The sequence below is a fragment of the Egretta garzetta genome, unplaced genomic scaffold, assembly GCF_000687185.1.
Source record: "Egretta garzetta isolate BGI_Z169 unplaced genomic scaffold, ASM68718v1 scaffold284, whole genome shotgun sequence".
NCBI classification, from domain to species: Eukaryota; Metazoa; Chordata; class Aves; order Pelecaniformes; family Ardeidae; genus Egretta; species Egretta garzetta.
Window position 1 is genome coordinate 382,644 of NW_009259498.1, and position 19,716 is coordinate 402,359.

At 42.8% G+C, this 19,716-nt stretch overlaps 1 protein-coding gene across 6 annotated transcripts in view; it reads right to left on the bottom strand.

Annotated features, from left to right (window-relative positions):
- The window catches only part of LOC104125026 (BTG3 associated nuclear protein), a 309,443-nt gene that overhangs the window by 159,054 nt on the left and 130,673 nt on the right, over positions 1-19,716 (bottom strand). For 3 of the 6 annotated variants that reach the window (XM_009637422.2, XM_035892983.1, XM_035892984.1), the window contains 2 exons: positions 16,283-16,426; positions 11,962-12,692 (listed from right to left, as the gene is read on the bottom strand). In XM_009637422.2, coding sequence (XP_009635717.1) covers positions 12,621-12,692; positions 16,283-16,426 — 216 coding nt within the window. In that variant the 3' untranslated portion in view covers positions 11,962-12,620. Of the gene's footprint in view, positions 1-10,458; positions 11,879-11,961; positions 12,693-16,282; positions 16,427-19,716 lie in introns of those variants that run through there. The other 3 variants (XR_004841821.1, XR_004841819.1, XR_004841820.1) reach the window with 3 other exon arrangements.

The window sequence follows — 19,716 nt, forward strand, 5'->3', positions numbered from 1 at the left end:
ACAGCAAGTCCATCACGCCGAGGATACAGCCAGCCTAGAGGCACACATTTGGAAAAAAGACACGCGCAGGTCCAAAGCACTCCAAAAAGGTCTGGAAGTCTGCTTGGATGTAGCTACGGGCTGGCCAGAAGTCCCAGAACACAGGAGGGAGAGCCGAGCTGAAGTCTCCTTTCCTCCTTGGCATACCCACGGCAGGAAATCTGCAAAGACCCTGCTGTCCAGGCAGGTAATTATGGTGATGGATCTGTGGCCTCCCAAATATTTTGCTGATAAGGACTCAGCAGATTGAAGTTGCAAGGAAGGTTTTATTTCAGCAGATCAGCGAGTTTGATCTGCTCTGCAGGGCATGGTAAAGTTTTTAAAGCAGACTGAAAACCAGAACAAGGTTTCAAATCTACAACCTTGAGTCTTGGTTTTGTTAATGGGTGCTAACTCCAACCTAATTATGCTTAATCTTAGCATAATTCTAAGAATAATTTAAAAAGACAAATAACACTGCTTATGCATTAATGGCCAAAGCCACTGAACTGGGGATGAGCACAACTCATGAATTAATTGCTGTTGGTACCCTACAAATCGGTGCTAGGTGCTACACAAGGAAGAAAGGATGGGCCAAGCCTCAAAGAGACAGAAGGCCCATAAAGACAGGGAATACAGGGCAGGAAAATAACATAATATTTAGGAATAATATTAACATAACATTTAGGCCTATTAGGAAGCAGTCTTAGCATGCCAGCAACTGAAACAGTGAAGATTTTCACGACAGGCACAGAAAACACCACACCATGGGAAGGGACCGAAGGGCAAGAAGTAAAGGTTGTTTGCACGTGAAATTTTGTTCCTGTCAAGTGCAAGGGGCAGCGTGGGGGAAGGAACAGATCTCAAATGAGAAACAGGATATAAGATGAGGACAGGCCAAGGACCGCAAAAGTACAGACGAGAATTTGATGCGATAGAGAAGAAAAAGCCAAATGAGAGGAAGTTTCTGAATGGATACGATTTGGGCAAAAGTCAGTGTTCATCAAGGCCAAGAGAAAAGGATGTTGCATCAATCGAGACATGATGAGATAACAACTTGGACAAGAGTTGTAGCTGTGAGGAAGAAAAGGTTGAACAGTTATGGCTGAAAGCACTTAGTACAGGAACAGGAAAACAAGACGTTTACTGGCCAGAAATAGAAGGAAAAAATCTCTGTCCACCACCTGAACTGTATCAGCTGAGACAAGTCCTCCCCGGAGACTTTTCCTTCCCCTCCCACATTGCACAGCTTCCTCCTTTAACTCTGCTTCCCTTCCCAGCTTTCTGTTATCATTTGGATGTCTATCTTCTCTTCTGCAAAGGACTTGCCCAAGGAAAACAGAGGGCTTGTAAATCCGCCTGCCTGAATGTGGCTTTTTGATGTCTGGAGCACACAGACATGCTGCTGAAATTTATGGTTTCCAAGGAGGGCCGAGAAAGGGAGAAATTTATGTTAGGAAAATGTGACTGTCATCTTCGTTTATCTCCCAGTTTTGTAATGGAAAACAGGCATTTTTACAAACACATAGACACAAAGCCCAGCATGAAACGGTTTATGAACTCGCGCGCATTAACCAAGAACTGTGCCATAAAGACTGGTAATAATAACATTAATAATGCAAGAAATCACACACCATCTGTAACATCACATCACCATCCACCCAGCAGGGGAGAAAGCACCCCGTTGAGAAGCAAGGCAGCAGCATCTCTTTCCTCTTCCATCATTTATTCTGCCTGTATCGATCAAAACGACTTTGGATCCTTCAGACCAGCAGACTGACCACAAACACCCCCACCACGGTCCTTACAGAAGCCGTTGTACATTAGACAGACAGCAAATAAAATGTAAAGCTACACCAGATTTCCCGAGGACACTTTGAAGCTGTGCGACAGCTTCAGGAGAGCCCATCCTAAACACGTGGATTACCTGGAAAGGTTCAGCTCCTGACGCTGAAGCAGGCAGGTAACTGGAGCAACACAAGCAAGTCGCTGGAAGGACTTAAGCCATTAAAACAGAAGAGCTCAAATCTGGATATTAAAGAATCCCGACCAATTTGCATTCCCGCTAAATGAGTGTGCTTTTCAGTCCCTGGCAGCTCATTTGGAGTTTTGAGTTTACGGCAGGAAACAATATAGATTGTGCTTCAGACAACGGCAGTTTATTCCTGGAGACTATTCGCAAGGCAACCTGAAACTTGCAGTAAGCTAAAAGAGCATCTGTTTGATCTGGTAGCAAATAAGCTGAATTCAAAGCTACCTCAATTTCTGAAGTTTACACCAAGGCATTTCAAAGTATTTAAATCATTTTGCAAGCGTTTAGACAGGAAGCTTTTCTATACTCACCCTGGAGGAAGTGGTAGCATTACTGATACATGTCCTGCTCTACATTAAGTGTGGCTCTGGAGTTATTTATGTGCCTTTCCTGACTTCTTTTGACACAGGAGTTGATTGCAGTGCTGTATGATTACGTCTGCATCTCTGAATCTTTCTTTCTCAGCTGGAAAGTCTCAAGTTCCAAGCTGGGATTCCCTCTCCACCCCCTTCTCATGTACTTAACCCTCCTTCTGCTGGAAGTGTCTAATAAACATCCACGAAAACGCCTTAGGTACGAAGACGGCAGAGAAGCAGGAAGTGGGAAGGCAGCATGTGAAGGGGAAAAAAAAAAGTATTTTCTTAGATGCTCCCTGCTTATTAACTCTCTGCTATAAGAAAACTCTTTTTAATTATGATATTTTTAACTACAGACCCGTAAAAACTGGTCCCAAAGGGATTTCAAGGGTTGGGGGTTTTTTTTGGGGGGGGAGGTGGGGTTGTTTTGTTTTGTTTTTTTAATTGTTTTTGTCTTGAATTCTTTTTCTTACGATCTTTATCAACCCAGCCCTCCTCCCTCGGTTCCCAGACCACCTACAGACAGAAGCATTGCTCATTAGCAACTTACACTGTTGGCCACAACCAAGCATCTGCGCACAAGAACCTATTGCTGCTCCGTTTCAGTGGTCGCAACCCAGTAACACACTTCGAGCCCAGCTCAACCTTCCATCCACCGAGAGCCGCGAAGCAGAGGAGAACGTGTGCTCCCCCCCTCCACAGATGGCTGTGCGGGGTGAAATAGCTGCTGCTGTCACCCGAGTTCTGAGCCAAAGGCTTCCTACATGACAGTCCTGCCGCACAGCCAGGCACGCCTGCCACCACCCACTCTCCACCACCTTGCTCAGATCCGTGCAGACCAACAGAAACAGCACCCTACAGCAGAGTTGACTGCTCTGAAGGTTTTGAGCAAACCCAGCACACGTAGATGAGCACAGTAAGAACCTGCATGCCATAGCTTCCATTTACTCACCAGAACTGGCGTCTGATGCGTGACAGACTCCACCACCATCATGTATTTCTCTGGACAAAGTAAAGGACACGAACTGAGAATGGAAACTAAAAAGTTATATACCCTGCCTGGAATGAAGCGCGGGCTGTTGGTAACTCAGACCCAGCAGCTGCAGAAAGGAAGGCGGCGGGAGCTGCTGGTGCCAGTACACGTGGTCACTTTGGGCTGCGCTGGTGCACTGGGAGCTATGGCCATCTCTGGGCTATGAACTACTCCAGAATTTCCCCATCAGTAGTTGTGAAGATACCTGTCCTGTGTCTCTCAGACACATGAGAACTCTGGTATGCAGCTATTAAGATAAGGAAGACTGATTACCCTAAATAGAATAACTATTAACTTACGCAACACAAAGTTTCCCTCTCATCCTTCCTCACAACATCTCAGCAAGCGATAGACAACGGTGTCAGTCGTTGGCACGCATCGCTATGTACATTTGGTATTTCCACATAGGTATCTGTTTTCAGCACTGCTTCCAAGCTCTAATGGGATTTCAAATACATCGGGTGAAGGAATACCCTTGAGTGGCAGCAGACACTCCTTGGCCAACCTGTTTCGCGCCAGGAGGTCTCGGTTGTGCCCGGTGGGGCTGCCTCTGATAGCGGATGTGCAGACAGAAGTTACGCTATAGACATCGTGAGTTGTTGCTTGTATTTCGTTCCTGCCCAAGTCAATGCAGTTGTTTGTCTGAAAGACGTGAGGTTGCTCGGGGCTTTTTTCAGCACGTTGACAAACTTTATTTAGGAATTTATTCTATTGGCAGCTGAGCCTGTTTAGTAAATCCACAAGGGAAGCAAACTAGCGATGGGTTTAGTGTTTCTGGGTGCTTTAGTGCCAATCTCCCTTCACATAGCTACAATCTGGAAGTAGGAAAAGCGTTTGAGACTTTCAGTTGAGTAAAACTGAAACCATAGAGAACAGGACTGGGAAAAGACCCATGAACTGCAGAAATAAGCACCCAAGTCCTACACCGGAACTTTTTTAAACAACCAAGAAAAAGAGAAAATTCCCATCAGAGAAGAATGAGCTTTCAAGCAGGCCAGAGATGGCCATGAGAAAACTCATTTCAAGGTAGAACTTGATACCATCATGAATTATGGGCTGCGTAACTTAACAGAAGTGCCAACCTGTGCTGCTGTCTGGGTTTGGTCTGCTCAGTTACTTGGCACTGACCGAAGATGGAGAAGCTGCTTCCCCCTTCTCTTTTCATGATGCAATGTGATGGGCCACAAGAAGAGGCTGAGTGTTGGAGAGCACATGCTAGTGCTTGGAGGAATATTAAGCTAAAAAAACGAAAACAAAAAACCAAACCTCCAGTGTCTGGCTTGTGAGTTTTATTTTTCTTTAACTAATTACCAGATTTGGATCCTGGAAGGGAATTTTTTTTCAAGGACAGAAGGGCAAGAAACAGTTTGACATCTTCAGAGATCGTATGGGATAGTCCCATTCCTAGGACTATCTGGGTATCTTCTCATTACAAGTTTCAGCCACTGCAGGACACCAGGATGTCAGCAAAGCCCTCGATCTTTCATACTTTTTACTTGTAGGTTTTAATTGTATGGCTTTTGAATGTAGGCTATTTCATACGTTATTGGGTTGTGCTTTAGGTCATGTGCATTGTAGGGAGAGAACAGAGGCAATGTCCTCCGAGTCCAGGGAATGGATTTAATAACGATGGGCTTTACTGCACGGATGTATCGTCGTGAGGCTGGCGAAGCTGCAGGCTGTGGGCACCACGGGCGTCCCATGGGAGAACCCTGGTACACTTTATCAGCGTGCCAGGCTGCCGCAGATGAAGGCACGCTCCCGTCACCGTCACGAGGCACGCCGCTGCATCGCGGGGCTGCGTTCGGCCAAAAGCCTTACCGGCGGCAGCCAATCAAGAGCAGAAGGTACCTAGAAGATGAGGAATCCACCTCTCTCGACGGTTCATTCCGTCGTAATCTTCCTTCACACACCTTGTCAAACGCTGCGCCTCGTTTCCCACCTGAATTTGACTGGCTTATGGTTCCTGCAATTCCCTCCCTGCCCAAACTGAAGAGCTCTTCACTAGCCAGTGTTTTCTTCCAAAGAGCAACACTCCAGCCAAGGGTTTCTATAGCTCTATTTTGCCCAAATCTGCGCATTGCTTAAAGCAGCAAAGATTTAGAGGGACTCAGAGCCAAAAGCCTGGAGGGAGCTCGAATCCCAGCAGAGAGCCATCCCTCGTCAGGCTAATTTCTGTACAGCACAGAGCTCCGTACTGTGAATTGGATCAGCGAAATGACCCAGGTAAAAACAACAGCAAAACCACACGCAGAAAACCTTCCTCAAAACACTCACCCACTTACTATCTACGAAGCTTTATCAGCGCCAGGTGAGTATTTGCTCAAAGAAAGGAATCAGCATGGAAAACTGTCCGTCCGTGCAAAGGCATTCACAGAGGTCAAAGGTTCTAATTCCTACAAAAGTTGATTTTCTGGCAGAAAAGATTAATAACTTTCCCAAAAAGTAGAACAGGAAAAAAATATTTTCACTAACACTAAGGTGCACTCAGCCTTTTGCCACGCAAGAAAATGTCAATGAAAATGTAGGAAAATGTCAGAGGTGGAAAGTGTGGAGGTACACTTTTTTTTTTTGAAATTCTGAGACAGAACGTGCCAGAAAAGCTCCCCGTTTCATTATAATGATCCATTTAACGGAACTCAAAGGAAGCTCAGGCAGAACCCAAACCAGATGTAATCCACCCAGATGCTTACAGACGATTTCAAAACATAGTCAGGTACAAACAAGACATAAGGTTTATAAAAATTGAAAGAAAAAATTAAAAAAAAGAAAATTAAAAATTCAAAGGAAAAAGCCAAACCTCTCCCCTCCACCTTGCCCCTGCCTACCTCCAAAGCTGCTGGCCCTTGGATAAAGGGAGGATATTTTTGTCAATACTGTATTTCAGAAAATGCAGAACTTGTCAGCGTGGACCACCTCCCGGGGCCGGCCGTTTAACCGCAGAAGGGAGCGGGAGGCAACCTGAGTGACTGGCGAGGGAGGAAGGGATTCAAAAACAACTCAACAAACCGTTTCTCATCTTCTCCCCGATTCCTCCCGCCTCCTCTTTTAGAAACATTTTGGCTTTTTTATTTCTCCTCCGGTTTTGCTGAGGAGAGCAGGGAGCCCATTAGAGCAGGGGGATTAAGAGAGTTGAAGTAGGATTGAGTAATAAAATTGCTGTTAAATAACAGCAATTATGCAAGGCAGATGGCCCCAACGAGAGAGCACAGCGTCTCACACGCGCCAGGACGGGAAGCAGAACTGAGCCTGCTCTGCTTTAGAAAGAGCGCATCGATCGTGTCCGATTAAATCATAGCACTTTGTGATTATTAGAGCAGGGTCGCCCTGAGAGGGTTAGGACAGCGGGGAGATGGAAGCAAGGATTTGGGGAAGGAAAGGCATCAAATGACAAACTTAGCTGCTGGAAGTTTGCAGAATTCTCGGTGCAATTCACAGCACCGGCTACTTGGGTGTTCACCCGGGCGCTTGCAACAGAAGGTTTAATTCTGCTCCCAGGTAGGAACAGCAGGGGAAATTCTGGTTACTAAACTGAAAATATTGCTGATTAATGGCAGACACATTAATTTCCAACCGTGGTAATTTTTGTAACTGCCAAATAAGCCAAGCAAGAGAGTTTCTTCCCTGTGTACAAGGTAATGCCTACAGCTGTTTTTTTCTGTTCAACGCAATTCAGAACCCAGTAGCCCAAGGGTTTATGATTTCTTTCTTTTCAATTAAAGGTGGCCAGCCAAGCTCCTCTGGTTAAGATCAATGCAGCAAAACGGATCTAGGCTTTTTGTAACATTAAAAATAAATGCTATAGAGACGGGTGGGGTAAAAAAAAAGGTATCAAAAGGCGGTGAGGAGAGGGGAGAGGCGACTTCTAGCACCAAAGTAGCAGGAGGTGAGCCAACCCCCTGCAAACTCAAGCAACAAGACACACAGCGAGCAAGCCGAAGCGCACGTCCCAGCCAGTCAAACAGTGCTGACAAGCTCCCAATTTCTTTTTCTGCTTTACCCCAAAAGCCAATGGTGAATTTCATATATAGTTCATCTATGAAAAACTCAATTATTTGAAATATACATAACAGGAGATTTGTTTTCCCTGTGGTAATAACAAAGAGTAAAGTCCCTTTGATTTCAGTGTACTTGCTTCAATTCTCAGATCCTGATATGATGCACTCAAAGCTTGGCCAGCAAACCTCAGTGCACCTTGAAAACAAAAATCCCAAACATTCCTTAAGAAGAGCAAGGAATCAGTGTGGAAAACAAGGATATTTATTATTTTCAAATTAAATACTATGAATGTCCAGCTCATGGCACTGTGAGGGAGAAGGAACAGTCTGCCCATAGAGCTGGCATCACAGTGTAGCATGGAGAGATGTCAGGCTCAGCTTTCCACCCAGGATTTGCTGACCTGTTTCACAACCAGATTAACTTTGCTCTACCGAGTATGAACCATCTGAAATCAAATATTTACTGGAAGATTTTATAATATATATTAACTCACACTCAACCCAAGCTGATGGACAGAGATGAAACCTGACAGTTTACTTAAACGTTCAAACCCACAGATTAACCCGAGCGACTGGAAGAAGAACAGAACTTTTCCCAGTCCACCCATCAATTAAAAATATTCACGGTGATGAACAAAATCCTAAAAATAATATTTTCTGCCCCAAATACAAAATTTTATTAAATATCATTAGAGGACATTTTTCCTATTTTTCCTTTGCAAAGTGTATACCTTAAAAATTCAAATCGGAAGCAATAAGAAAGCTTTCAAAAGTAGAATTCACGTAAGTTTAAAAAAAGGCAAAGAAGTCAAACAAAGGAGATACTTGCTCTTGAATTAAACTTTGCACGTGAAGTTGTGAGATGGGGAAAATAGGTTTTCCTCCAGTTCCATCCGATTTATCACGCTAAAGAACACGACTTGATTAAAAATCCCTCGGCACCTCGTGAAAGAGGAGGAGCGTTAACCCCTTGCCCTGGCCATGCTGCACGTGAGCAGCCGCGTCCCATGCACTTCAGCTCTACCTTCAGCTCTGCGCGCCTCCTCTTGCCTCCGCTTGCTGCATGGTTAGTTACTCCTATTTTTGTGGGGTATAAACCAACCTCTAAATATGTCAAACCTTGTTTAGCAGAGAAATCAAGTATGTTCATTCGTACCAGCGCATTAAAAAAAAGTAATCTCAGTTTACCCCAAGCACCGCCAACTGAATGACTTTCTTATTCCCGGCTTCATTCAAGGAAATGAGGTTTGACTGTCGAGTACTCACCTAAATCAGCAGAGCTTATAGAAGTGCTTTGGGACTGCAGTGAATGAAAGCAACGTTCTTATTTCTGATAATGGGAAACAGTTTTTGTTGAATTATAGTTATGGCTCTAAGTTTTCAGTACTTACATAATTAGGAATTCAGAAGGAATACTGATTGCCAACAGAAGTTTGTGCCGAGTGAGATTCTACAGTGATTTGGGGTTGGTTTTTTTTTTTTTAGATACTTAAGTTTCCCCACTGTATTTTCTAGCAGGGAACCCCATAGCAGTTCTGTGAAGCAGATAACAAAGCACAGGGCCACCAGAGCATACCTGTATGCATGCCAGGATCTCTGTGACGGAGACAAGCACTACAGCAACATCTTGGCCGGCATTCCCTGCTTTACAGGCAAACTGTCAATACTGAAATGCTTAAAAACTCAGCTAACGAAGGCATTTGAGTTTATTTGAGTCACAGAAGGGCGCTTGTTTTTATAGTTTTGTTTTGCAAGTCAAAATATGTAAAACTAACAAGGAATGAAAGAAAGAAAAACAGAAAGATAGAATCCACACCCTTCACTTTTTTTAGACCAATTTCTAGTTGTACAACCCATCAAACCATAACATTTTGATTAGTTTTTACCTCAGGACCACAGAAGCCCTTAAGAATACACGAGATGGATGCTCTTTCAGGTAGGATTCAAGATTAAATGATCTGAAAGGTCGTTATAAAGGTACCATGCTGCCTGTGCCACCATAGCTACATGTCAAGAATTTCAGTACAACATCAAGATAAACGGTGAGGACCTGGCTATAGTGAACCAAAATAAGCAGGGTAACCAGAGGCGCTCCTCCCCCAAAGCCTGCATGCCTAAACTTTATTACACAAAACAAAACCCAAACCCATGAAAACAGCACTCTGCAGGTCACAAGATGAATTACGAATAAAATCAGCAGCTGATCCCAGTCTAACCTTACAAGAAATGTCCCCCTGCAGACTCTTGGTCATACGTTCTTCACCTCTGCCTCTTGGACAACAGCAGCACAAGGAGGAAAAGAACAGTTAAAAATGAGGTTGTTTGAAGGGTTTGCTGAGGGGAAAAGAACCTTCTTATTAAAAAGGCCTTTTACCAACAGGAGACATAACGAGAACTCATTTCTAGCTGACCTACTGAAATGGTCAAACAGTCTTCAAGGGCAGAACTGCACCCATGGTGAAACACCATCAACCTACCTGAACAGGGAGCCAGGCAAAACTCTCCATCCCCCTGCAAGATTTTCATTCCTTGAGTTATCTCATCATGCTTTTAGGATTTCTTACTGTTATGTTGATATGTTACTGTTAGGATAGTCTCTGTAGGGACACACTCCGCACATTTGCACAGAGCCTCACAGACTCTTTGCAGTCACAAGCATTTCCTAGAAGGGAATTCATTCCTGAATGACTCTTCTCAGGAATGACTTATTTGTACATGACACACCCTGTGATTTCTAGAAAACACATGAAACATTCCTGAAGAGAAGACATTTCCTCCCTGGATAAGAACATAAATCCTCCAAGGACACAAAATCTACGGAAAGGGAACAGGGACCGGGATTACTCACAGGAATACCTGGCTCAGTGTTGAAGTCTCTTTTCTTTGAAGTATAAACACAGCGCGACACAGCTTAGACTAAAGTAAACACTGACGTAACACCGAGAAAAATTTGCATCTCAAGGAACAAGCAGTCTTAACATCTGAATGCACCGGAGGGTCTTAACAAGCTGCTCTCCTTACCTATTTATTTCAATTGATTTGTACACTCTCCATTCCACACTGGTGAAGTAGTTTTCATTCTCTTGAACTCTAGTGAATGCTACTTCGCTGCAAGGTATGCCTTTACAGTCACTTTTAGCAGAAGAGACTTGAGCATGCAGCAGTCTAGTGGCTAAAGGGAACCTCTCCTGAACTCAATTTCATCTTGTACCTGAGCTGAAAAACGCAAAGAGAACAGAATTCTTAATTGCACCATAAAACACAGACAGACACCCTACAGTTCAAATGCACCCGTGCTCCCCTTGAAAGCAGAAGATACCCGGGACACAGAAGGAAAGCCGGGTAAAACTTTCTGAAGAACACCAGAAAGCTGCTGTGGCCAATATGAATACAGCAAGAGCGTGGTATGTGGTAGCACACAGCAGCTTTGCCATCCCAGCTTTTTCACTGCCCTTTGCAAGTGATAAATTATTATTCAAGAGCCATGCTAAAATGTACAGGCCTTGCTTTATTTTTAGGCTTCTATTTGGATGCCAAGCTCCTCAAACATTACCCAGTCTGAGAAACACTATTAAAAAAAGAAACTGAAGTGTAGCCAAATTCTTGGCCTGTTGCAGACATTGTCTTCAATAAGCTGTGGTTTAGTTTGCATTGTGCTTGTGCGTCAAGAAATATCCTAAAGAGAAGTAGGGATTTACATAAAGTGTAATACTTACCAGGGACAACATTCCCAGAAATTGGGTGTGCTTAACCCTTCCTTTCATAAAGAAAAGGTGTTATCCTGAATTCAGCCATGAATTTGTGGCTATGCCCCATTCGTTAATACATTAAATGCATTATGAGCCATATATTGACAATAACCATATAGCAAGTCAGCTGAAAACCAGCTACAAAGCAATGCCTCCCCCAGCAAACTCTATTTCTCTAAAACACGCACCATTAAGATAATCAGGTTATAGCAAAGATGTACCCTTTCCACTCGAGCTTAGCAAATATGAAAACACAGCTTTCTTGAAATCGGTATCAAACTTCCCATAAGTTTCAGTGGAGAGAGGATTTCATCCTGCTGTTGCAGGTTGGATAACAAGATGGGTTTGAGACTTTTGCAGCCCAGCTTTTTAGGGATGAATCCCAAACTGAGGCATTGCCACAAACGGCCAGACAAAGGAGGTGGGAGGCACTAAAAGGGACAGAGCTCAGAAGGATCATTCGCGTTTTTAAAAACTGATTTCATCAATTCATTGTCTGAAATAGGATTTGCAGAATCGAAAGCTTAGCTATCACATTTGTCTTGGAAATTTAGATAACGACATGATCTAAGATTGGTATCTTCCTTATAGACTTAGTCTTACTTCTCAGTTTGCCAGCAGGGCTTCCCAGAGAGCATCTGTCTTCAAATACTGCGGAACTACAGCAGAGTCCAGTCAAACCGCGTTCATTCCTAAGGCGGAGAGCAACTTAGAGCTGCACTATTCATAAATACACATTTATTTTTCATTAGAAATGCATAATTACAGCATTTAAAAGCATTTTCCCCTAGAAAAGTAGTTAAGCAACAGTACAAACAAAATTGTTAGTCTTCTGCAAATACAGTTTTCATTACACTGAACAGAAAACACCAGCAAAAGGCTAATACTTGCAGTTATGGGATTTTTCTTTTTTTAAATATTTTCCTTTTTTGTTATAAACACCATAGCAAATAAAAAAAGCTGTTTAAACAGTGAAAAATATTTGAGCTCTTGATCTTCTATATGTGGTAAAGCAAGTATTGCAGAGCAGCAATACACTTTCTAGGATACCTGCAGACATTCAAATGGCGTATTTCACAGAAGAAATGAACAGGATGAAACATTAATTTAGTCTCACGGTTTGGATTCATTAGATTTCTTTCCCTCTTTCTGAAAGAATTTTTTCTCTTTAAATGTACCTAAGGGCAGGCCGTGTATTTTTTCTGAAGGCCAGATTCTCAACTGATGTAGTGATGCAGCTCCGATCTAAGATAAACGGGTCTGATTTATTCCAGGTGAGGACAACCAGATCATCCGCTATTTGCGGGAGATGTTCGAGGTGTGACCATAGTCTAACAGGCATTTCCCTTCGCCTGTTGTTGCACGAAGACTACAGCACTTAACTTCTGACTGCGCTTCACTGACATCTCGCTTGACACAGTTTTCGCAATTCTCTTATTGAATTTGGATTGCTCCGTGTTCTATCTGCATCTCTGGCTGGATCGCTGATTGAAGGGTGTCAGTGCCCTGTGAAAGGAAACATGAAATCAGTAAATCAGAACAGAAGTGCTTTCCATCAGGGTAGCCAAGGGAATGCACACAAATTATAATAACATAAAGTTCTTCTATATACCAGTGCAAAATCTGCATGGGTATCAGCTCCGTGAGAGAGTTGAAATGGGAATACACGTACAAAGGCACCAAAAAGGACATAAAGAGTCCACACGAAGACAAAGTAGACTAATGCCCTTCGGGCTGGAAAGAGAAGGCTAAAATAACGAAATCATGATAAGGTTCTATAAAATCACAAGTGGCACGAAGAGAGCAGATAGAAAACAATTATTCCCTCTCTCTTCCCAAGAAAGAACCAGCTCTAAAAAGAAACAAAATAAAACCAGTGTCTGGCGCAGCATGTGCCAAAGCTGTGGAAGGACTCGTCCCCGCACGATGTAGGTACTGACAGCTTGGGGGTACAAGGCGGAGCTGAGCAGTGATATGGAAGGAAAATCCACCACGGGTGATCAGAGAAAAAGCAGTAGGAAGTCCCGGAGTGACAGAACTATTGTAGGTAAGGAAAGTAAAATTACCTGTTTGCCCTGTGCTTGGAATCTCCCCAGCTGGTGCAGGATACGGTCTAAAACTGCTGACTTCACCCACCGCGGTCTTTATTTTGTGTAAAATGAGACCAGCGCTACTACAGTGAACTTTTTTTTCAAACAAAATTCTTCCTACGGGCCTGATTCTACTCCTTTTCCAAGTGAAAACAGTCCTCCGTGAAAGAATTTAAAGTTAAACACAATTGACTTAGGCTTTGAAAGGAAGTCTCCTTAAAAATTAAATTACTGCCGACCAGTAGCCTGACAACGCTGTGAAAGGGTAATCCCATAGCAAACTGCCTTTTTAGCCAAGTTAGCTGGAGTAAGGAAAACCAGCTTATGCAACAAGCTCCATCTTCAGAGCTATAAGATGAATAGCATTTAAGAACAGCTGTATTGGCTTGGATAAAGTCCATCACGCCCAATAAGCCTTCCCCTGATAGCAGCCAATATCACAAGCATAGATAAACTACAAGAAAAGGGCAAGGATTTAATGATCCTTTCCTGCATACTCCCACAGATTCCAGAGATCTGCCCTTGATGGATTTTCCCCTCCATAAATTCATCTAATAGATGCTTTATGTAACGCCCTAGATACAGATTTATTTTTGTGATAGTACTTCTGTTATGATAAAAGTCTTCCTTGAAGCCCTGCTTTATGCTCTCAGCCTAGTATCTGCAAGGTGATCCACAGACACAAGGGTGGAAACTCAACTGGATTTCCCATCCTTTAGGTTTTACTATACGGCCACTTATTTATTCAAATAAATCATTCTAATTTGATGGCTTCCAGAGGCATGGCTTTCAAGAAAAAAGGCCAGAAAACTGGTGTCTTGGTTTTGGACATTAAATAAATTCGCTGTTGTGATGTTTCAAACAGGGAATTTGTGCGGGGCGTAGCATCCAGCCCAGGTGGATAATACACTCCACTTTTATAAGCTTTGATTGATAAATAGATTCAAAATCATTGAGAACATCTCAGTACCTTGGCAAAGAACCATATGAAAACAGATAAAAGCACCCCTACAGCCTCACTGACAGTGTTTTCCCTTCAGATAAGACTTTCCCTTCAGATAAGAGATCTAAGATGAGCGGGACTATCCCATAATTTTAGCCAAAAAAGCTACTGGGCTATCTGTTTAACTCAGAGCAATGCAAATACCAAGTTGGGTTCTCCAAGCCGTTAACAGACCCTTAGTTTTTTGTTTGTGTAAACTGAGGAAATATTTATGGCAAACTTATTTTTAGTCTTGTCTGTTTTTCCTTTCATACTCTTCTTATTTCACATTCCTTTTCTGCTTCTCTTCAGCTTTGTATAAATCTCTGTGGTTAACCACAATATTAAAACCTAACACGGTGCAAAGTGTCCCTGAAGAGAAAAGTAACTCCTCTGGTGGCTGCCAGCTGTGTGGGAGATGGATGCCGATGTTTATACGTGAACTCGGTAACCTCCTGCCCATCAGAGGTGGTAGCTGAGAAGGGAGGACAGGCACGAAGAACAGACCCATAAGAAAGTCCGTGGGAGGTAAATTTGAGAATTTCCCAGGCCCGGAGTGAGGACAGCAGCATGAGAAACACCTCTCACTACCTGACACATATAATATGCTTTATTAATTGCATGGGACCAGCAGTACTTGAGGATTTATAAGAAATAAGGCACCGGTCCCTGTAGCAACACTCTCACTGTCCAGCGTACTATTACAAGTGACTATGAATAAAAAATATTGAGGTTAGTGTGGAGACAGATCTAGAAAAGAGGGGAAAACTACGCTGAAGGACTCACCTACACGGGAAGATGCGCGTACAGAAAACCAGAATATAACCTTACAGTACGCACATGCCAGGCGGTCTGATGCTTTTCGGCAGGGAGCATAATTTTTCCGAAAAGCCCTTTGGAGCTCGCAGGTGGGGAGCCAGCGTGGACTGGGGCGAATATGAGAATTCAGAGCTCTGGCCTCCCTGCCTGCACCAGCCAGCGCAGACGGCACTTCGGCAACACGCAGCCGAATTCTGTCTTTTGTTTGAGGCCCTCTTTGCCACCGGGATACCTAACGTGCTCCAGCTTCACATAGCGAACCGATCTGCAGGTTGCCTTGTCCATGGAAGAAGCACTTGAGTTTCGTGCACGCAAAGTCTGGGCACAATTCCCTTGATTTGTTACGCATTTTTTTTTCTTCCCCCCTCAAGATACTCAATATCCAAATGTTTGTCGCCAGATCAGAATTCTCTACAAAGCTAGGTACGTGTCGGGCAAAAATCCACTCTAATACTGGCTGCTAAGGGTACCGCTCTATTTTGGCTAGCAAGCAACAGCTTATTTTTCACAACCACTTGGCATCCTCTAGAAAAGAAGGCCACTAAGCAGGGTCCACGGAGGAATGTGTAACCATCTTCAGAAGAATTTCATACAACTGTGTTAAGTCAGCATTCTTGTGTTGTCACCAGTCACAGCTTCAAGCTGGTGAGAAATGTTTTCTAGATTTGGATACATGACTGCTCAAACTGATTTAAAAAGGCAAATAATAAAAAAAAAAGATAATTCCTCCACCATAACTGAGAGGATCAAGTGTTCACTTACGATTGCTAACATTGCGACTCCTGCAGGCAACCCAGGCTGTTGATCAAAATAACTGGAAAAATGCTGTCAGAAAGGGGATAGATAACATTTTTAGGAGAAACCTCAGTCTGAAAAATACTTTTTGGGTAGATTCCAAGCAAGTTTTCTGCCCTGTCCTGCACCACAGCTCTCAGTCTTCAAGGATGCAGAAAAACAATGATGACCAAAATAACTATTCTCTAGAGGCATTGAGCAAGACCACAGAAGCAGGGATAGGCAAAGACCATTTATACCTTTAACAAAGTGATGTTTCTTATTATAGATTTTTTTTTTTTTTTACAGTTTGGAAACAGGATCATAAACTCATTGGGACCGCAGTATTTGTGGGTAAATATATAGTTCATCTGACAGATGTTTTGATCAAGTTAAGTACATTCAAATGGCAAAAAAATATATGTACATACTTGATTAGTCGCAGAGTGGTCTGTCACTGGTGTCAGCTGCACGTACTGGACTTGGATATCACTGCCTTGGAGCGGGGATCCATCAACACCCCCTGACGCGGGCTCAGCAGAAGCAACAGCTATCAGCTGAGCACCCTGCAACACCTGCAGGGAAGGCAATGGAGAAAGCAGCTTGTAAACAACCACAATCAGAAACGCATTATGAACCATCTAACTTAAACCAGATGCAAACCCAAAGACCATTAAAAAGAAACACAAGAAAACTTGTTGCTTTAAATCATGTGTGTTTCCGAGAGAACACGGGACGCATATGGAAAGATTCCCATGCTAGATGCTCACTGCATTTTGCCGTATGAGATTCGTAATTCTGTTAATGATTATTGCAAAGCCTAAGTGAGATTGAGCAGGTTACGCTAAGAGCACGATAACGTCAACAGCGCACAACGATATCCCCAAGTAATGCTTGTACCGTTACATAAACAGACACAGATCCAAGATACGCCTTCTGACGGCCAAAGGCATTCAACTTCTGACAATTTATTACAGTAGTGTTTACATCCCTATCGCATACGAAGGTGGAGATTTAAGAATTATCATTAATTAATGCTTACTCTAAACACATCAGCATTTGACTGGTGAAGATTAAGTCCCCTATAGGCTTCCAAACCCAAAGAACAGTTGGTCCATCTAAAAGTGCTTGCTTAAAAATGTTTTTGTGCTTAGAATAATTTTAATTTACTTCTTGAAACACAAATCAGAATAAAACCCATGGATGTAAACAATGCTGAGTCCCCAGTCTCATTTTTTTTTAAATTGAGCTAAAATACACATACTCAGTTTTAATTTCTATATGCCGTCAGTGATGTATTTTTAAACTATGGTATTTGAACCCCAGCAAACAAAAGACATCTTTCAAACGAAGGAAAGAGAACAAAGAACAAAAATAACATTCTTCACAAGGGTTTTTCTTAACAAACTATGATTTCTCAGCTGATCTGCGGGTGGGTGGCCATGAAGGAGTGGGTTGACCAGAATTTCTCTAGGGAGTGTGGGAGGCAAAAAGAGGTGACCTCCATAAATGACCTCGAGGGGTGTTGTCAGGATTTTATAGGGATCTTGGGTGTTCCGAGATACAGTCAGCATCAAACTGCAAAAGGATGCTACATTTTACAGGAGTAAGCAAAAGTCTCTCGCCCTACAGTATTTGTTTTGGAACTATCCGATACACAGCCGGAACCACATCGCAGTCTGTCCTACTGACTACCTGCAGGTCTTAAATGTATTTTTTTTCCTCATTTCTTTCCGAACTACAAACTTCAGAACGACTGCAAGCGACTCAACCAGCCCATCATTCTCACATACAAACTGGTTTACAACAAAGCAGCCTAAAACTTACAACAGCTACCCTGTTTTAGTGTACGTGCTCAACTGCATGCCTTCCCCTGCACTTGGAGAACTCCCGTTTATAGCACACACTCTGGAGAAGACCAAATAACTCTGTTCTACGGTGTCTTATCCCAAACCTATTGGATTCCTAGCGATAACCTACCTTTACCACCCCGCCTACAGAAAACCAATCCCAGCAATACCTGCATAAAATACTTTTTGCTGTCAAATTCCACTTTCCTATCGGTTTCATGCAAGTGGGTTGTGCTTTTCCTATTGCGTCTTCCTGCTGGATAAACTATTTGTAATTAAGCTTTCATTCACAATAAAATGGGAAGTGTTTTTATAGAATGGAATGATGTAGCTGAGCTATTTTTCAGAGAGGTAAAATGGACAAGATGCCAACATCATCAGGGGCTGACAAACCCAGGTATTTACGAATTTCCATTGACAAGGTCGTAGATTGATCCCTGCTGCTCCATTCCCCCCAACTTCCCAGATTAAACCCAACTCAGTTAAGCTTAAATGTGCTCCAATCCCAATTCAGGACTACAGCAGTGACAGCTACATAGGCTGCGCTTGGCTTCCAGATCGATAAATTGGAGAGATAAGACATCAAACAGTATAAAAATCGCAGTGGGTACGGTTTTTCCTTCCTTGTGGCATCCCGTTTGTGCAGACCCCAGGGACTACAGGCTTCAGTATTCAGTAACGGAGGGTGCGGGGCCAAGCAAGGCAGCTCCATTGCCACCAGCGTTATGCCAAACTGTCTGGGTTTTGCAAACCAGGCGATCAGCTCTAAATTGAATGTCGCACCGATATGTTTATTCTCTACCAAGTGCTGCCTTTTATATTTTTCCTTATAGCTAAAAAACATGCTAGGACGCTCGGAAGCCAGGAAAAGGCCATTTTTCAAAACTAAGAACCATTTTGCTTCTTTAGGCTTCTCTTCATCCATTTGCCCACCATGCACAGTCTACTGTGCACGGTCTAATACGTGTTTAAAATCACCTTAAAAAAAAAAAAAAAAGAATGGCTGGACTTTGAAAAATAAAAAAAGATCAAACTAATGCTGAAAAAGTCTTCTTAATGTTTTCACTTAATACACACTAACATTAATAGCTGTCGTAGAGTTCATTAAATACCGCGTAGCTTGTTATTGTGGCCTATAACTGGCTATATAATCAGTCGCTGAACAAATGAGAATAAAAGCAAGAACAGGGAAAAGATCCCAGTCTTAAATTAAACCATCTGACTGAACTTGAAGGAATGAACAAGCTCTTCTTAATATCTGCAGGGTTTATATACAGCACCCTGAAAATGATTATTTTGCAGTTTCTATTTGAATTACTGTACAGCTTCTGAAACTAAGATACAAATGGATGAGAACAGAAGGGGAGAATTGCCATTTTTACACCCACCCCCACCCCCCTTTTTTTTTTTGAAAGGGATTTGGAAATAAAGCCGTTTCTGTCATCTCGATGGCAGCACAGTACCTTGTGTTTAATCTGCTGAGCTAACGAGAGGATCAACCCAACCTCAGGCTCAGCCTGGAACATCTGATCCCCCTTGGTATGTCTGAACGCCTCTGTCAAACGTGACACGGTGGTGACCTGCAGCTTACTAAAGATATCACCTAACGTAAGATAACACAATTTATCATGAATCTCAGGTCTATCCAGATAGGAAAATCCAACTGAACGGACAATAAAAACAGCAATAAATCACATTTTCTCTAGGCATTACTGGAGATTATGATAAATTTATTATACTTCTGTCTTAACTTAAAAATATGCTTGAAGTTTGTTATGCTGAAGAACTATGACCAATGTCACCCCTTCTACTTCTCAGAAGCAGTAGTACCGATAAATATTTTGTTCAGAAAAAGCCCAGTTTGGGCAAATAGACTGACAAGTTTCGTTCTGACCCTTGGTTCCTGCCTGCATTTCCAATTCTGCATTACTCAACGCGGCGTTTGTGGAGGAGCTGGGTAGCAAAGCCTTTCGCAAACGGGGCAGTAAGTACACAGCTTTTCTGTGGCTGCTCAC